The sequence below is a fragment of the Hyperolius riggenbachi genome, chromosome 2, assembly GCF_040937935.1.
Source record: "Hyperolius riggenbachi isolate aHypRig1 chromosome 2, aHypRig1.pri, whole genome shotgun sequence".
NCBI lineage: Eukaryota > Metazoa > Chordata > Amphibia > Anura > Hyperoliidae > Hyperolius > Hyperolius riggenbachi.
Genome location: NC_090647.1, coordinates 331,651,086 through 331,671,268, shown reverse-complemented (window position 1 = coordinate 331,671,268; position 20,183 = coordinate 331,651,086). Strand labels below are relative to the sequence as shown.

General features: G+C 43.6%; 1 protein-coding gene across 3 annotated transcripts in view; it reads right to left on the bottom strand.

Annotated features, from left to right (window-relative positions):
* The window catches only part of LOC137544430 (tetraspanin-18-like), a 71,602-nt gene that overhangs the window by 28,307 nt on the left and 23,112 nt on the right, over positions 1-20,183 (bottom strand). For all 3 annotated transcript variants that reach the window (XM_068265506.1, XM_068265505.1, XM_068265507.1), the window contains 4 exons: positions 7,418-7,493; positions 5,745-5,939; positions 4,368-4,442; positions 4,159-4,257 (listed from right to left, as the gene is read on the bottom strand). In XM_068265506.1, the coding sequence (XP_068121607.1) occupies positions 4,159-4,257; positions 4,368-4,442; positions 5,745-5,939; positions 7,418-7,474 (426 nt within the window). In that variant the 5' untranslated portion in view covers positions 7,475-7,493. The remainder of the gene's footprint in view (positions 1-4,158; positions 4,258-4,367; positions 4,443-5,744; positions 5,940-7,417; positions 7,494-20,183) is intronic.

Genomic DNA, 20,183 nt, shown 5'->3' with positions numbered 1-20,183 from the left:
AAAAGGCACAAACAGCAATGGAAAGAGCAAGAGAGGAAAAGCAGCACACAAAAGAAAAGCCACCCTCCTTCTCCTCTTCCTCCTTCAGGTGCATCATCTTCAGCCTCTTTCTCCCTTGCACCTTCACAATCACAGCCACCCTCCACTCCGCCTCTCACCTTGAGTGGTTCCTGCTCTTCTGCCCACAGCAGCAGTCAGGTGTCAGAGAGGGAAATCTTTGAGCAGAAGAAGCCAATTTCTGCCAGTCACCCCCATGCCCAGCGTCTGACAGCTGGCTTGGCAGAACTGTTAGCTCGCCAGCTGTTACCATACCAGCTGGTGGACTCTGAGGCCTTCCGTAAATTTGTGGCCATTGGGACACCGCAGTGAAAGATGCCAGGCTGCAATTATTTCTCTAAAAAGGCGATACCCAAACTGTACCGCGAAGTTGAGAGGCAAGTGGTGTCATCTCTGGCACACAGCGTTGGGTCAAGGTCCATCTGACCACGGATGCCTGGACTGCCAAGCACGGTCAGGGCAGGTACAATACTTACACAGCCCATTGGGTCAACCTTGTGACCGATGGCAAGCAGGAAGTACATGGCTGTGCAGCGGACCAACTTGTGACACCTATACGGCTTGCAGGCAGGCCTGCTGCTACCTCCTCTCCTTCTCCTCCTACTCCTCCTACTACATCCTCTTCACTGTCATCCTCCTCCTCCTCCTTGGAGCTCAGGGTTGTTTTGTTTATGTTTGATATGTTTTGTTAAACTTGAAAATTTTCAATAAAAAGAATTTTCAAAAAAAAAAGTGGCAGCGCAATTGTACTGGTGCTGCGATCTCCTCTCCAGCTACACAGCTCCAGCTCCCCAGGGCCTATGCTGCATGCCAGGTACGACGGTGTCACGCCATCTTAGACATGTCTTGCCTCAAAGCGGAGAGTCACACTGGAGCAGCTCTCCTGGCTGCTCTTAACAAACAGGTGGATCAGTTGCTGACCCCGCACCAACTGGAGATCGGCAACGTGGTGTGTGACAACGGCATCAATCTCATTTCCGCTTTGAATTTGGGAAAGCTGACACATGTACCCTGCATGGCACATGTGCTGAATCTTATCATTCAGAGATTTGTGTCGAAGTACCCAGGCTTACAGGACATCCTGAAGCAGGCCAGGAAGTTGTGTGGGCATTTCAGGCAGTCTTACACGGCCATGGCACACTTTGCCGATATTCAGCAGAGAAACAACTTGCTGGTGAGACGCTTGATTTGCGATAGCCCGACTCGCTGGAATTCGACCCTCCTTATGTTCTCTCGCCTGCTACAACAGGAGAAAGCCGTCACCCAGTATCTCTACAACTACAGTAGAAGGACACACTCTGGGGAGATGGGGATGTTCTGGCCCAAGAACTGGACGTTCATGCAAAATGCATGCAGGCTCATGCGGCCGTTTGAGGAGGTGACCAACCTGGTGAGTCGCAGTGAAGGTGCCATCAGCGACTTGATCGCGTACGCATTCTTCCTGGAGCGTGCCGTGCGTAGAGTGGTGGATCAAGCTGTGGAGGAGCAGGAACAGGAGGAAGAGTTGTGGGATCAATTCTCATCAGAACAAGATGTTTCCTCAACACCTGCGGCAGCACAGAGGGGGGAGGAGGAGGAGGAAGAGTCATGTGGGGAAGAGGAGTCAGACTCGTATGATGAGGAAGGTGTTTTTTTGGAGGGGGAGGAGGAGGCGGCGGTGGCGGCAGAAGAACAACCGCAGCAGGGGCTTGTGCTGCTCAACGTTCCCGTGGTATTGTTCGTGGCTGGGGGGAGGAGGAGAACTTACCTGATGTCACTGAGGAAGAGCAAGAGGAGATGGATAGTACGTCTGGATCCAATTTTGTGCAGATGGCGTCTTTCATGCTGTCCAGCCTGTTGAGGGACCCCCGTATAAAAAAACTCAAGGGTAATGAGCTGTATTGGGTGGCCACACTACTAGACCCTCGGTATAGGCACAAAGTGGCGGAGATGTTTCCAAATCACCTGAAGGCAGAAAGGATGCAGCACTTGCAGAACAAGCTGGCAGCTATATTTTACAATGCTTTTAAGGGTGATGCACAATACAATAAAGGTACCACTGCCAGTAATCCTTCTCCCATGTCCATGTAGACAAGGACAGGACGCTCCAGCGATCTCATGGTGATGTCGGACATGCGGACATTCTTTAGTCCAACGCCTCGCCTTAGCCCTTCTGGTCCACCCTCTACCAATGCCTGGACCGGCAGGTAGCCGACTACTTGGCCTTAAGTGTGGATGTAGACACTGTGAGCAGCGATGAACCCTTGGACTACTGGGTGTGCAGGCTTGACCTGTGGCCAGAGCTGTCCCAATTTGCCATCCAACTTCTGCCTTGCTCTGTCTCAAGCATCTTGTCAGAAAGGACCTTCAGTGCAGCTGGAGGCATTGTCACTGAGAAGAGAAGTCGCCTAAGTCACAAAAGTGTTCAGTACCTCACCTTTATCAAAATGAATGAGGCATGGATCCCGGAGGCCTGCTGCCCGCCTAAAGACTAAGTCAGTCCCCACACACAGCATCTCTGCCTTCACGCCATGTGACTACCTGCCCCAAGACTAAGTCGCTCCCCACACAGCATCTCTTCCTGCAGGCCGCTTGACTGCCTTCTCCGCCACCACCAACAGGGTCCAGGACACCAGGCGGATTCCTGAATTTTTAAGAACGCTGCTAGCAGCTGCCACTATAATAATTTTTCTGGTGCATGTACCTGCCTGCCTAATTTTTCTGGCTGCACTGCAGCTGCAACAACAAAACAAAAGGCATGTACATGTGCCAATTCCCCTTCGTGATCGTTACCTTGCCGCGGTGAAGGGGCTTGCGTATCACAAAGAAGCAATGACCGCCGGCTATATGGGTGTCTCAGGTGGGGGGGGGGGGCACACCCAAGATAATAAGGTCGTTGCTTCATTGTGGACAGACCCAATTCGATCAGCTGGACAGTCACTGTTGTTCTATCATTGAGCTACCACAGCCCGGCGACCATATGGGCTTGAAAACCGCCATGGCCTGCACTCTCACTATGGTGCACACCAGTCCAGCACGGCCTTCACTACAAAAACAGCTGTTTGCAGTGCGTTACATGGTGAGTTTGGTGTGTGAGTGTGAAGCAGTACTCTAATTACACTCCCTGATTGATGTATACACATGCAAGATGTTTTAAAGAACTTTAGGCCTCCAATTTAGCATGCAATGTGATTTCTGCCCTTAAAACGCTGCTTTGCGTCAAATCCAGATTTTCCCCCAGGACTTTTGGCATCTATCCCACTCATCCATGCCCCCTCCAGGTGTTAGACCCCTTGGAACATCTTTTCCATCACTTTTGTGGCCAGCATAAATGTTTCTAGTTTACAAAGTTCGCATCCCCATTGTAGTCTATTGCGGTTTGCGAAAGTTCGCGCGAACCGTACTTTTGCGGAAGTTCGCGTTAAAGGTTCACGAAACCGAAAATCGGAGGTTCGACCCATCTCTAGTTATCTCAACCGAGATAACTCTATTGAAGCTACTAATGTGTTAAAATCAAGGGTGATCCCAGATATAGGGTTAGTAAAAACACACACAGACACCATTTAAAATTATCTTAACTAACAATAAATTTCTTATTTTTATCAATGTCCCCATGCCAGTATACTGAAGATCAAATCAGAGATCACACTTTGTCAGGTGACAAGGCAATCAGCTTCACTGAAGTGCCAGAGACAAGTACCTGCGCAAAAGCATGAAAGCACACTAAGGGCCCTTTTCCATTGTGTGCGTTTGCGATGCTGAATCACAAAATTACAAATTCGCTAGTGGTTTTTAAATCGCTAGGGTTTGCTAAATAACATAGGAATCGCGGTAGGTGTTTTCCACTACCGCAATTAGATTTTTACCAAAGCGCGATCGTGCCTCGAAGCGATTTTTACAGCGATATTGCTATGCAAAGCATTGCATAGCAAAATCGCAATCGCAGAAAAAAAATAAGGGACTTGTCGAATCGCTAGCGCTTAGCGCAAGTGCTAGCGATTGCTAGTGGAGAAGAGCCCTAAGTAAGCTCACTAAATGAATAATCCTGCAGGTTAGGTAATGTGCTGCAGGAAGGTTCATTTGCTGCACAGTGATTGGAAGGGTTTAAGGTAAATAACTTACAGCAATCATAAGGGTGTTCCACGTTTGGCTGAAAACTTCAGAAGAGTTATCTCCTTTGTAATACATCTGTATCTCGGACCGGAAATGTTCTTCCTTGATCTGCAAGGAAATAAAATCCAGAATCAGAGTTCTTCAACATATAGAGCAAATATAACTACTACATATGAAATGCAGAACAGCTTTGCAGCTGGTTCATTAAGATTGCTTACCTTCTTCTGAAAAGTCAAGGCCAGAATTATACCAACAAGTTCCACAGTGAAGAAAAGCAAAATTAACAAAAAGAACTGCAAGAGAAAAAAAAAATGTGAAATTATAAGTGGAATATGCATTAACAAAATACACTAAACAAACACATAAAGATTCAGGGCCCATTTCCACTGAGTGGGTATTTGTATTGCGAAAATTCGCATTAGTATGGAAAGCAATGCAATTTCAGTGGAATTGAATGTGTTTTTTGTAGTCTGTTCCGATCCGGGAAAAATTGAAAGCCTGATCTGGTAAAGTATGTTATGTAAGATTAAGTAGCACATATACTCACATATAAAAGACTAAGTAAATGTTTATAGGGGTCTACTAGTCATCATTAAGGTAGGCTGACACCCACTATATACGTATACATTGATTATATTACCACTGACTTATTTGGGCGCCTCCTAGACCTTTTCCTTTATTTCTTGGTATGGACACGTTGTCATATTCTGGTCCTGCAATGTGAACCCCACCTTGCAGGGTTGTCCCAGTTTCAACACAGTGTGGTTCTTTTTAAAGTAAACCTCACGTCTACATAAAACAGAGACTTTGTAATCACCCTACAGGCTAACAGCCAAACAGGAAGTGACGCTCACTACCTGTTTCAGAAATACAGAAATGCACGGAAGCATATTGTAAAAAAAATGCTTCCATACATGCGTGCTGCACCACCGCCGCCATCCTTTTTTTAAATCCCTGCATCGCCATAGACTCTCATGCCTTCCGGTCTGTCGCATGTCACCGCAGGTCGTCGCAGAGGTTGCGCGGCAACGTAGGCATGCACTCGCGGTAGATCAGCAACTTCCTGCGCACCGCATGCTGTATGAAAGCACCCATAGGCTTTCATTGGCACAGCAGTGAGGTGAGTTAGAATGGCCCACCACACCAGTGTGAAAGGCCCCTATAGAGAAGTGTGCAATGTGGTGTTTTTATCACAGTAATACATACACAACTAGACTAGTTGGATTAGAAGTACCTTAATTCTATTATTATTGGGTTTGAACAAAATAAAGACTGTAATAAATCAAAAGCTTGCTTTTTTATCTACTGGGTCAGCCAGTAAATATAATCATTCTGATGCACAACAATCTGCCTTTAGGAAGTAAAAGAAAACTAAAACTTCTGTGAAAATCTTGATAAACACACACAGAGTCTTTAGTAAATCATGATTGCAAGGTTTGAAGATCAGATTAGTGCACACTGAACACACTTTGCTGGTAATCAAGTGGATCATTCATATTCCTTGTTGAATTATTTAAATGTGGGTGAATAGTTTAAAATATTTTCAATCTAACATTTGACGTATAATGAATATTTCCACAATGAATGTAACTCACCAGCAACAGAATTGGTTTATTTTTTCGAAGTGCTCCAAAACATCCAAGGAATCCAAGCAGAGACAGAGCCAGACCAACAAATAGTAGGATATAGCCACCAGCATTTAGTAAGGCATTGGAGTTGAAAAGGTTCTGGAATCCATCAGGATCAACTACAATCCATATGCCAACTCCTAGAAGGCAAACTCCTCCCAACTGCGGGGAAAGTATTGCAGACTGTTAGGGAATATTCCTGGATAGGTGATAATACATCTAGTATACTGATTGTTTCCTATAATTACACATGTTGATCAACTACTAACATATCTTCATAAAAATGTAAATATAGATAATAATTGAAGTATGCAAAGGATAAACTAGGCACCCATGCCAGCAGAGAAAATCAGCAGTAACATTTATTAGAAATGAGAACACCATAAAAAGCTGACGTGTTTCTGCTTAAGCCACGGTCATTGTTCAAATACTATTGTTTAATAAATAAAGAATAATGTGTTCTGATACTGTAATTAAATTAGTAACAAAAGCTCATCACATTAACGCTTTAAAACCTTTTTGAGTGTCTGTAAAAATTATTTTAATTTACTCAAACGTTTAGAATGAATGAAATAAAATAAATCAAATATTTACACAATTGCATACATATGTTATAGTTGATTAAAGCATCATGTAATATTTAGAAAGCATTCATATGCAATTACAGAGCACTCCTAAGAAATACAGATAAATTATATATGCACCAAAGGGTACGTAAGATAATATTACTCAAAACAGGAGGTACTTAGTAAACACCATTTTGCCTAAAGGAGTACCTCCTGTAATAATGTGGAGAAATTCTGGTCTAGGATATAAATTTTTATTTGGGAGTAGGGAGATGCCAGGAGACGGCTCTCCCTGCACTAGGGATAATCTTGGGGAATATAAAAAAATAAGTTCCCTTACTGATTACCTAGGTAGAAAAACAAAGTTTTGTAAAGGTAATACCTTTTAATGGCTAACACAGTGCAGAAACTTTTTTTTTCCTACTAATTACCTAATTTCTTCTTTTGTGAATGTAATTCGGAGTCCAACTTTTGCCAGGATGCAAATTATGGTAATTCTATTGTGGCACCAGAATCTGGCACAGCGTTTGTGCCAAGCAGACACTGAAAATATCTGTTTCAAAACTGATAGTTTCGGGTCAGTGTTAACCCTGAATTTTAGCCTTTCATAGTACTAAGTTTAGTGCTGGCGAAAAACAAAGAGAACTTTTTAATGCAATTGATTTCACAACTGCAAAAAAAAAAAAAAAGCAATTACTTGATTCCTTGAAAAACACTTGGAAAACATTCCCTATGAATTGACCATTGTTAGAATTACGGTTTGCTTTAGCATAGATGACTCTATTTTATTGAAATTATCTTAACATGTGTGTTTTTTCTATACCAATGCACTGCTGTCACGTCATTTCAATATTTAATCATTTTCCAAAGGAAAACAACTAGAGGTTCCAGGGCCCATCCACAGTGATTATCAATAAAAAAAAAGTGCTATAATTTGTATGAGTTTGTGTTATTATTAGTAGGTATTACCACTGTAATAATTAATCAGCAAACAGTCTTGTGCACATTTATAAATATTGTTTTAGCCTGGATGTTCACTAGCTGTTACTGTATATTCCTGAGGTTTATACTTACAAATATAAGTCCATTGAAAAGGAACATCATATATTTCATGAAAAGTAGCACACCCATTTTGTGCACGTGGTTTCACCTGTAAAGCAAGCACAATCAGTCACTGATTAATTTTAAATACAGTACTAACTTCCAATATCCTGGATTATTCCAATATGCTGGCCTTTTTTAGGCACAATTGTACATCTTTAAATTCCTTGTAAACCATTTTTAGCTGCATAATTATGTGTAAATATAAAGTATTTTTTCAAAGTGAGGGTAAAAAATAACAAGGCAATACATAATGGCGATATATTGTAATCCGGCATTACATAACGTTCATTGCCATTTCTAAGATAACAATTTTGTATGTGTGGCCATAATACTGTACCATTACTAATGTATGTTGTAAATGTTTAATAGTAGGTGCTCTGTTAAATCTGTATAAAGCTTTCAAATATGCTCTTTCATAGCAGCCAACCACTGGCTTTGACAGAGATTGACGTTACTCTAACTGGTTGCTTACCACTTTTACTGGTTGACTGCCAAGCAAACGAAGAAGATAAAAATAGGGATTTTCATTTTTTACTTCTGTTTTTCTTTTTTGACCCATGGAGTCTCTAATTTACCAACACAGCAACAAGTAAAACAAAACAATATATATATAGGTATGCAAAGTTGTAATTATTACCCAGAAGTATGGTATATACCATATACCAATTATATCATTGTATACTTTATTTATCAGATTGTGCCAAAAGTTACTAAAGTGTGAGATGGAAAAGACTGAGGCTCACAGTTTGATAAAGTTCCTATTTGAAGGGTAATAGTGCCTGGCAAATTCATGATGAGATGATGGCAGTTTATGGGAATGATTGCCCATCTTGACACTATTGTGAGGTGGGAAAAAATTCCAAAGTGGTCACATGTCCCTCACAGATGAGCAAAGACCTGGAAGACCATCAATGATGGCTGATGCTGACACAGTGAAGAAAGTGAAGTGTTTAATCCTGGAAGTCAGATGAACAACCATCCAGATAATCATGAATGAAACTGGTCTCAGTTATGGTAGTGTGTGGGAAATTATTTGCTGAACTGCACATGTCTAAGGTGTCTATGCACTGGGTTCCATGCATGTTTGCTAACCCATTTCCAGCAACAAGCACAGGATGACCTTTCAAGACAGATGTTTATGCACTTGGAACAGAATAAAGAGGATTTTTTGGTTGGGCACTATTACCCTTCAAATGCAGGAACTTTATCATGCTGTGAGCATCAATCTTTTCCATCTAACAATTTAGTCATTTCTGGCACAATCTATAAAAGAAATAAAGGATACAATGAGCTGATTTTCTCAAAATCATGTACTTAGGAACCAACGATGACACTGACAAAATGGCATACGCATACATGTAAAAAAAGTGCCTGGAAAAAGGGCAGAGGGGAATGCTGCTAGTAGAATATTGCTAAACTTAGTGAAATTCTACCACTACTTTTTGATAGTAAAATATCGGTAATGTCTTCCGATATTTTACTATGGCTAAACTTAATCCTATTCTTACACAGAACCCTTCCCTGGTAATACCTAACCCTAAGACCCCCCTGGTGGTGGCTAACCCTAAGACCCACCCCTGCTGCTGCCTAACCCTAGGACCCGGCTGATGGTGCCTAACCCTAAGACCCCCCCATGGTGCCTAACCCTAAGACCCCTCCCCCGGAGGTGCCTGACCCTAAACAACCCCCCCCCACCCCCGGTGGTGCCTAACCCTAAGATTCTCCCCTGTTGGTGCCTCAACCTAACCCCCTTGGGGGTGCCTAACCCTAAATACCCATTGTAAAGCTATCCACCACCCGCCCTTCCGCAATGCCAAGATATGCAGCTATGAAGGTTAGCGGCAAGAGAGGGCAATTTCTGCAGACAGGCTTGTGGGGTAAAAAAGGGCTTGCAGATAACTATCAGAAATTGCTCCCTCTTGCTGCTAATCAGGCACCTCCAGGCACCAAAATTTACCTTTCATAGCCGCATATCATGGCTATTCTAAAAGTCGCGATTTGCAACAAAGAAGGTAAAATTCAGTGCCCTGAGGCGCCTGCTAGCGGTCGCTGCCGTGCACCCAGATTTCCCTATGATGCCACAAAATGCAGCATTTATTATAGGCGCCTATGGCAGCGCCGTTTTACTGAAAAGGCTCCAGCGCCCTTTTTTCCTGCTTCTGACAAAATGTTATCAATATACCATAATAACCTCAGAGTGATAATTAAAACTTTACAATACCCGTAATGATATCTTATCAACCTATGAGGGCCAATTATGGTGGTACAGGGGTATGTGTTAATCAATAGCGGTGTGTAATGATCTGCTCTGCTGTCTGCACAGGCAGGCAGCTTTTTGACCATTTGTCAGGTCCTTATGCTGCAGGTCCCTGGAAAGGAGACCTGTCTTCACTCTGCAAGTTCCTGACTTGCTGTTCTGGTGAGGGATTTGCATCCACTTGTCATGCAAATTGCTTATCTGTTTCCTTTGAAGGCTTTCAGTATAAATGCCATTTCCTCCCAGAATTCCCTGCTGGTCATAAAGGTTTGGTTCTGCTGGACTTACCTTGAGTTACAGCCCCTCTGCAAATTGTTTGCTAAATATTGTCTTAGAATAGTTATCATTGGGAGTGCACTAGCATTCCTGCTAGCGCAGTCAGGTTGCTTATTATCTGTATTGCCTAGTCCTGTCTTGTCTGTTTGGATTGCATTCGCCCGAGCGGTAGAGGCGGTGGATCCTTCTGTACTCTGTCTTGGATTGTAAGCCAGCGCAGCGGTTGCTACTGGTTACTCCTTCTGTCTGTCTGTTTGGATTGCATTTGCCCTAGCGGTAGAGGCGGCGAATCCTTCTGTACTCTGTCTTGGAGTGTAAGCCAGAGCAGCGGTTGCTACTGGTTACTCCTTCTGTCTGTCTGTTTGGATTGCATTTGCCCTAGCAGTAGAGGCGGTGGATCCTTCTGTACTCTGTCTTGGAGTGTAAGCCAGAGCTGCGGTTGCTACTGGTTACTCCTTCTGTCTGTCTTGTCTGGAACGAACGCTTGCTGTTGTCCGGGTGAGGCAACCGATTAGCAAGCGTTCGCGTTCTCTGTTTACTTTCATTTTTCCGTGTTTCATTTGTTAGCTAGGGTTGGTACGTTTTGTCACTGTTGCGCTTAATGTGCGGTGACCGTGCCGTGAACGCGCTTTGTCGCTATTGCGCTTAACGTGTGGTGACCGCGTTTAGCTAGTCCTGTCCGTTCCTTCGTGTTGGATTGCAGTTTGCTAATTGGTTCTGTCTTTATTCATTCTATGTTCTGTCTTTGCTCTGTCTTGCGTCTCTGCTAGCGATCGCCATTCTTGCGATTGCTTTCTCGCTTTGGTCTTCGCTGTTGTATGTCAACCGTCGCTGGGTGGCTACTAGATTGGCGGACATACATACATTCTGTCTCTGTGCTCACTCTCTCGAGTGGCTATCTTACCCTGTTTTGCTTCACTTCGTACAATCTCCATCTGGCATCTGTGGTAGTACAGAGACCAAGTTCCTCTGTACTCCACAGTTCCATCTGCCGGTTGGAATTCCTCTCTGCAGGTATATTTGCACCAAAGCTGGGTTCCCTTATCCAAACGCTTGTGGAGGGTTTCCGCAGTGTCAGCACACATGTTGTGCGCTGACCACGGAGATAATTCCTCAATTGTTACAGTATGACCAGCCAAACCAAAATTCCCAGTGTAGAGGGAATTTCCGATTTGTACGATGTTGTTGAATATGGTTCTTGTACCTTTAAGAGGTTTAAGAAACTAGACTCTGAAACCAAAGAGGACTTTCTTTCTGAATGTGTAAGATTCCTTCTGGCCTCTGCATTTCAAATTACTGATTCGTCCACGTGGGCTCTCCAAATAGCTTATGTTCTATTGCAAGGAGGTCTGTTTCAGTGGGCTTATGAGATTTTGAAAAGCAATTCCTGGAATGATAATCCTTATCAGTTTCTTACATTAATTTTTTCCCACTGGTTTAAACTGCCTTCCTTACCACCTATTGTTGAGGGGTGTGTACCTGCAAACCAATCAGCTGTTCTATCCATTCCATGCAAAACCATTCAGTTTGATAATGAATGCAGTAATAGCTCCCTTGCATATAGACAGCAGCCACTTAAAGCAGCTAAGTCTAAAAGGAGAAAGTCTAGGAAGGCTTCCCAGCTGAAAGATCCGTTGCCCATAGCAACTACAAATAAAAAAATTGTTTCTGTAAAGTCTGAAATTTGGAACACACTTGAATGTGATGAATCCAGAGAAACTTCTCAGTCTCAGGTTTTATTACCCCAAGCAAGAGCATATGTGGATCCTATGTTAGGCTGAATTATTCAGTATATTAAAGGAGTAAGAAAATCTATGCATGTTCCTGATCCCAACCCGTATGAGTGTTACCTTGATACAGGGTTGTTTGAGCCTCCATTTGCTCCATGGGAGATTGGGGCTTTGATTGAGGGGTTCGAGATTGATTGGAAGGCGTTTTGCGATTTTTACATCGCAGAAAGCAAAGAGATTCTTAATGCTTGTATTAATTCTGTGTACACTTTGATTGAATCTGGTGAGTGTGACGAGTGTTTTGTGGATCCGGTGATTTGTGTGTGTGGCAGACGATTTTGTATGAATTGCACACACACCAACCAATTGACTCCAATAAAGAGACAACGTTGTCGGATGATTTTTCCTGCCTTTCTGGGGTAAAGCAAGTGAGTTTAAACTCGGTGCGATCTGATGCCTTTTCCTCAGGTGTTCCTGAAAATTATGATCAACATGAATGTGTCAGTTTTGTCAAAGATATGTGGGATCCCTTGTCAATTAAAAACAGATCTTTTTCTCCCAGTAATTCTTTAAGATCCTCCATCTATGATCCTGCTATGGGGAAAATTCCTAAACTATGCAACCTCAAGAGTAATGTTAATGTGACTAATAAAGTTTCCCATGCTGTTGTCGCAATTTCTTCTGCAAATAATTTGATGCCTCACTCTGTTCACACCTGTGAAAGCACATTGCCAGATGAAAATTGTTCAAATATTCCTGTCCTGGACATTCTACAATTTGGTCCGCAGATTTCGGAGGCTTGCACTTTAGATGCTTCAGTTTCACAACCTAAAGCGATCTTGGATTCGCGAATTTTGTGTTCTGACTCCTCAGATTCGACATTGTTAGCCGAGTCTAAGGGTGAGACAGCGCTTTGGTTTTGCGAATCTGATACTGAGGGATCTTTGCTTTGTCCGGGGAATGTTTCTGTGAGCCTGCCCTGTACCATGAATGACACTGTGATGTCCACTCGCACGGACATTTGTGAGTCCCTTTCTTGCTCTGAAAAGGGTGCTGACTTTCCACCCTGTACACTGGATGAGTCAATGTTGCCTTGCATAAAATCTCCTGCAGTGAGCCCAGAGGCTCGTCTAGGTATTGCAACTATTCTCACCTGTTTTTCTGCCATTTTGGAATTGCAGTCCAGTTTGACTGCTATGCAGGATTCTGCGTGCAGTGAAACTAGAGTCAGGGAGTCAGTGTTTGTTTCAGTAGATATTCCTGTGCATCCTGTTCATGAGAATGAAATTCAGTCTCAGCGTATTGTAGAACCATCCCTGGGACATCTGCCCTGTCCGCAGAATGTATTTGATGTTTTGCCCTGTAACATGGATAGTTCAGAATCCTTGATTACTTTGTCAGAAAACTTGGGGAATGATGTTCCTGAGGTTTTGTTTGATGTTCTGGAGGTCTCTGAGTTCCTATCAAAGAGTGCAGAACTTTAAGGAGATGCCTTCTGCCCCCCAGGTCCCTCTGAGGTATTGCCCACTTCAGTAGGCATTGCTGTTATGCTGACTACTTTTGCAGCTCTTGTGGAGCTTCAGTCATGCGTAGTCAACGATGAGTTTTTGTTAGATACAATTACAGTCATAGAGACTTCTAAGTCTGAGTCCAAGTCTTCTTTTGAAAGACCAGTACTTGTGACCACTACTCGTGATGATTTTTTTCTGCCCAGTCCTGGTTTTGGTCTTGTCGTGACTGACTCTGAAGTTTGCAGTTCCTTGACATGTCCAGAAGTTTCTCTTGTACCAGTGTACCCAGATGCGCTCTGTGAGCCAGAATGCCCAAGTGTGTCTCGTGTGCCAGCATGCTCATATGCTTCCTCAGTGGAGACATGTTCTGATATTGCCTGCCTGCCTGCATGCCCAGAAATGGTTCCTGAAAGCCCTGATCTTGATGGTTGTCCTGGTAACCCTGAATCCGGAATTGTCATAGGTTCCATAGGGGTTAATGATAGTTCTCCATGTGAACCTAAAGAGCATTCTGGCCTCTTGGGATCTCTGCGGAGCTTCAAGGTGTTCTGGGAGATTCTGAGAAAAATTTATCTTGGTACCTTCGATTGGATCAAAAGTGGCTTCTGTGTTGATAGGGACTATTCTAATGGGTATTGTGGGAGGTTTGGTATTTTTGGACGGTCCCTGGAAGGTGGTGGGTATTGCTCGGAGAGTTTCGATGGGTTCTTCTCTGGCATTCGCAGTTCTGATGGGTGTCACGCTGAGACTTGTAGTACTGATGGGCATGTTTCGGTGGGTCCTGCCTCCGATGAGTTTGGTTTCGGGAGGATTGATTCTGGAATTTGGCCTTGTCGGGCTGCCCCGACCTTCATGAGTCTTCAGCCAGACTGTTTTGTTGGAAATGTCAGTTTTGAAGGACGTCTGGAAGCCGTCCCTAGAAGGGGGGGGGTACTGTAATGATCTGCTCTGCTGTCTGCACAGGCAGGCAGCTTTTTGACCATTTGTCAGGTCCTTATGCTGCAGGTCCCTGGAAAGGAGACCTGTCTTCACTCTGCAAGTTCCTGACTTGCTGTTCTGGTAAGGGAGTTGCATCCACTTGTCATGCAAATTGCTTATCTGCTTCCTTTGGAGGCTTGCAGTATAAATGCCATTTCCTCCCAGAATTCCCTGCTGGTTATAAAGGTTTGGTTCTGCTGGACTTACCTTGAGTTACAGCCCCTCTGTAAATTGTTTGCTAAATATTGTCTTAGAATAGTTATCCTTGGGAGTGCACTAGCATTCCTGCTAGCGCAGTCAGGTTGCTTATTATCTGTATTGCCTAGTTCTGTCTTGTCTGTTTGGATTGCATTCGCCCTAGCGGTAGAGGCGGTGGATCCTTCTGTACTCGGTCTTGGAGTGTAAGCCAGAGCAGCGGTTGCTACTGGTTACTCCTTCTGTCTGTCTGTTTGGATTGCATTTGGTAGAGGCGGTGGAACCTTCTGTACTCTGTCTTGGAGTGTAAGCCAGCGCAGCGGTTGCTACTGGTTACTCCTTCTGTCTGTCTGTTTGGATTGCATTTGCCCTAGTAGTAGAGGCGGTGGATCCTTCTGTACTCTGTCTTGGAGTGTAAGCCAGAGCAGCGGTTGCTACTGGTTACTCCTTCTGTCTGTCTGTTTGGATTGCATTTGGTAGAGGCGGTGGAACCTTCTGTACTCTGTCTTGGAGTGTAAGCCAGAGCTGCGGTTGCTACTGGTTACTCCTTCTGTCTGTCTTGTCTGGAACGAACGCTTGCTGTTGTCCGGGTGACGCAACCGATTAGCAAGCGTTCACATTCTCTGTTTACTTTAATTTTTCCGTGTTTCATTTGTTAGCTAGGATTGGTACGTTTTGTCACTGTTGCACTTAACGTGCGGTGACCGTGGTGTGAACACGCTTTGTCGCTATTGCGCTTAACGTGTGGTGACCGCGTATAGCTAGTCCTGTCTGTTTCTTCGTGTTAGATTGCAGTTTGCTAATTGGTTCTGTCTTTATTGATTCTATGTTCTGTCTTTGCTCCGTCTTGTGTCTCTGCTAGCGATCGCCATTCTTGCGATTGCTTTCTCGCTTTGGTCTTCGCTGTTGTATGTCAACCGTCGCTGGGTGGCGACTAGATTGGTGGACATACATACATTCTGTCTCTGTGCTCACTCTCTCTTGAGTGGCTATCTTGCCCTGTTTTGCTTCACTTCGTACAATCTCCATCTGGCATCTGTGGTAGTACAGAGACCAAGTTCCTCTGTACTCCACAGTTCCATCTGCCGGTTGGAATTCCTCTCTGCAGGTGCATTTGCACCAAAGCTGGGTTCCCTTATCCAAACGCTTGTGGAGGGTTTCCGCAGTGTCAGCGCACATGTTGTGCACTGACCACGGAGATAATTCCTCAATCGTTACAAAGTGGATCTTCTCTTTTATATCAAGCAGCTGACATCTATTACAAGTCATTATTGAAAAGGATAACATATATTGACACAGTTCTTCAGGGCAGTTCTCCAAAAGGCTCCAAGGATTCCATCATGCAGCAATATCACAGATTAGTTTGTAGAATGGAAATCCTTTATAAAGTAAGGCTAGTCTAGATCGGCAGCCCAAACCCCACATCAATCTCTAACCTTAACACCACCCAGTTGTATGTTCCACTGGCCAGCAGATGGATCCACATTCCACCACCTCTCCACATCAGTGGAGCACAACTCCGCATGCAGTACAACTCAGCGGATACCAGCCATGGGAAACACCAGCTCCAATTAGTGTTTGTTGAGCATGCTGATTGCCTATCCCTTTGCCACCTGCTCAGCTGTTCCAGTGACAACACTGTGAATAGCAAGCCCTTTCACACTGCAGCTCCCATCCAGCACTGCGGCGGCACACAGCCACGGTGAATCTGATCACACACACAGGCCCATATATAATTCTCCTGAGTTTTCTCCTAGGTGATATTTTCACACCTTTGTCATAAAATGCCTTTTAAACCACCAGCAGGCAAGAAAATACTGAAAATAATTCAGTTTTTTCAATAAATTTGCATTTTCAATTGTAAAATGCTTAAAAGTTATTTTAACGAGAATATGAAAATTGTCTCCTAGGACCTCCGGAGAAAACAATAATTGCGTATAGGCCACAGTGTCTGGAGTTTTGGTTTAGTGACGAGGGAATTCTCAACAGCGTATCTGCATCATTTTATGGGACTTTGTCATCATCCACCCCTGTGCAGAGCAGCTCTTTGTTTGAAGCTATAGTGTCAGGCCTGTAGGAATATCCACTCACGAATCAGCTCCAATGCCCCAATCTACCTCCACACGCTTCACCCTATCTGGTGCGTCCCCGTTTGAACGAGAGGTAGGAAGACAAAACCTACCGGACTTCGGTTACACCCAGGCCTTTAGTGTGCAAGGTATTAGAGCTGAATGCAGGGTGAGCAAATAAACTTCCAGGCCTAAACAAGAACACAGAGTAGCAAAGTCTAGCAACAGGCTATCACGGGCAACATGCAACTGTCACAGCAAGGTTTAAATACTGACACATCACCAATCAGTGGCCGGCCAAATGCAAACAACAGCCAATCACATGCAGGCATTAATCCTGTTTAAGTATCAGCTGACAGAGAGATCAGCTGACACAGGTGGCAATACATGTCAGCTGACTAACCAGTACTGACCAGCAAAACATCCTGACTATGTGTCAGCTATAGCATACTTGTTAAGGGCATCACCTCTGATGTAAGAGACCAGGGTTCAATCCCAGCCAGGGTCAGCATCCATTATATTTATAAAAATAAACCCCTGCCTAAGTGTCAGCTCACTATCCTGTCAGCTGACACTACCTCTGTCACCACCTCAGACCATACCGCGGCCGAGAGGAGGAAGACATCTGCCCACTGGTATGCACAGAGCGATCCCCAGTGCGCGCGTCACCAGTGGAAGACGGCTGCCGACATGCGGAAGTGCCAGGACGCGACCCGCTCTTGGCAGAGATGGCCGCGTCACTGGATCCCGGAGGTAAGTCCCTTACATATAGATTGAATCCATCCTGTCACTGCATTGCTTTAGCAGTCTATAAGAATATACAGCAGTATCTCATTAGGACTAATGAAATACAGGATCTTCTCAAAAAATTAGCATATTGTGATAAAGTTCATTATTTTCTGTAATGTACTGATAAACATTAGACTTTAATATATTTTAGATTCAAATACACACAACTGAAGTAGTTCAAGCCTTTTATTGTTTTAATATTGATGATTTTGGCATACAGCTCATGAAAACCCAAATTTCCTATCTCAAAAAATTAGCATATTTCATCCGACCAATAAAAGAAAAGTGTTTTTAAAACAAAAAAAGTCAACCTTCAAATAATTATGTTCAGTTATGCACTCAATACTTGGTAGGGAATCCTTTTGCAGAAATGACTGCTTCAATGCGGCGTGGCATGGAGGCAATCAGCCTGTGGCACTGCTCAGGTGTTATGGAGGCCCAGGATGCTTCGATAGCGGCCTTAAGCTCATCCAGAGTGTTGGGTCTTGCGTCTCTCAACTTTCTCTTCACAATATCCCACAGATTCTCTATGGGGTTCAGTTCAGGAGAGTTGGCAGGCCAATTGAGCACAGTAATACCATGGTCAGTAAACCATTTACCAGTGGTTTTGGCACTGTGAGCAGGTTCCAGGTCGTGCTGAAAAATGAAATCTTCATCTCCATAAAACTTTTCAGCAGATGGAAGCATGAAGTGCTCCAAAATCTCCTGATAGCTAGCTGCATTGACCCTGCCCTTAATAAAACACAGTGGACCAACACCAGCAGCTGACATGGCACCCCAGACCATCACTGACTGTGGGTACTTGACACTGGACTTCAGGCATTTTGGCATTTCCCTCTCCCCAGTCTTCCTTCAGACTCTGGCACCTTGATATCCGAATGACATGTAAAAGTTGCTTTCATCCGAAAAAAGTACTTTGGACCACTGAGCAACAGTCCAGTGCTGCTTCTCTGTAGCCCAGGTCAGGCGCTTCTGCCGCTGTTTCTGGTTCAAAAGTGGGTTCATGCTTCCATCTGCTGAAAAGCTTTATGAAGATGAAGATTTCATTTTTCAGCACGACTTGGTACCTGCTCACAGTGCCAAAACCACTGATAAATGGTTTACTGAGCATGGTATTACTGTGCTCAATTGGCCTGCCAACTTTCCTGACCTGAACCCCATAGAGAATCTGTGGGATATTATGAAGAGAAAGTTTAGAGACACAAGACCCAACACTCTGGATGAGCTTAAGACCGCTATCGAAGCATCCTGAGCCTCCATAACACCTGAGCAGAGCCACAGGCTGATTGCCTCCATGCCACGCCGCATTGAAACAGTCATTTCTGCAAAAGGATTCCCGACCAAGTATTGATTGCATAACTGAACATAATTATTTGAAGGTTGACTTTTTTTGTTTTAAAAACACTTTTCTTTTATTGGTCGGATGAAATATGCTAATTTTTTGAGATAGGAAATTTGGGTTTTCATGAGCTGTATGCCAAAATCATCAATATTAAAACAATAAAAGGCTTGAACTACTTCAGTTGTGTGTATTTGAATCTAAAATATATTAAAGTCTAATGTTTATCAGTACATTACAGAACATAATGAACTTTATCACAATATGCTAATTTTTTGAGAAGATCCTGTATTTTAGGCTACTTCTCTGGAACCACCAAATACATGGACGCCGGATTTCCAGCTACTACCCAATCCCTGGAAAATAGTGGGTACAACTGGCTGTTACTATAATAGCCCACCACATTAGGCGATACATCAGTTCTGTGCCTCTACACCTGCGTGTATTTGCTTCTGACACAAATCAATTTGGGTATCAGCTGAAGCTGATCAATACAGCTGATACACTATTATCAGCTTTGTGGCTGTGCTTCTGCTGGAGTTCCCAATGCTTTTTCCCATCAATCAAGCATTTCATCCAGCATGCCTTCTCCCAACCGTAAAACATGGCGGGGTTCTGTGATGATCTGGGGTGCTATTTCTTGGAAATCTGCCAGGATTCCATGATTTCCCTTCATGGAAGAATTAACTGCCGAGACTATTTAGGAATTTTGGGCGACCAAGTTCATCCTATGGTTCAAGAACTGTTTCTGGAGGGGAATGCCATTTTTCAAGATGATAATGCCCCTAATCCATACAGCTAGAATTGTAAAAGAATGGCACCAGGAGCATTCTAATAAGGTTGAGCATCTCACCTGGCCACCACAATCCCCAGACGTCAACATTATTGAGCATTTATGGGCGTTATTAGAGATTCAAGTAAGAAGTCGATTTCCGCCGCCATTGTCTCTAAATGAACTGGATGGTGTTTTAACTGAAGAATGGGCTACAATTCCTTTGGAAACAATTCACAATTTGTATGAATCAATAACTCGGAGAATTGAGGCTGTAATTGTCACAAAAGGTGGACCTACACCATATTAAAATATATTTTGTTGATTTTCAAGGTGTTTCCTTTATTTTGTCCAACCCCTGTATATTGTACATACTATTCACTATCTCATAAGTTTATTTTCACTTCAGGTTCACATTAATGTATTTTAGTGGTGGCCAAAATATTAGCAATACGCTTAAACTCAGTTATTTTATCCCTGGTGCATGATGATCAAACTGGTTTAATGCCAGGTAGGAACACAGCCATTAATATCCGGCAATTATTTTCCAATATACAGTGTAAACACACGAATATGGGTCAAAGAGCAATTGCCTCTTTGGATATGGCTAAGGCCTTTGACTCCGTGGAATGGACCTTTCTATCTACTGTCCTTGCCAGGTTTGGTTTTGGGGAAAATTTCTGCAAGTGGGTCAAAATTTGATATACTAACCCGACTGCACATGTATGCACCAACGCATGGATATCAGATGCATTAGAGCAAGGAACAAGACAGGGCTGCCCCTTATCCCCCTTACTGTACGCTTTAGTGGCAGAGCACA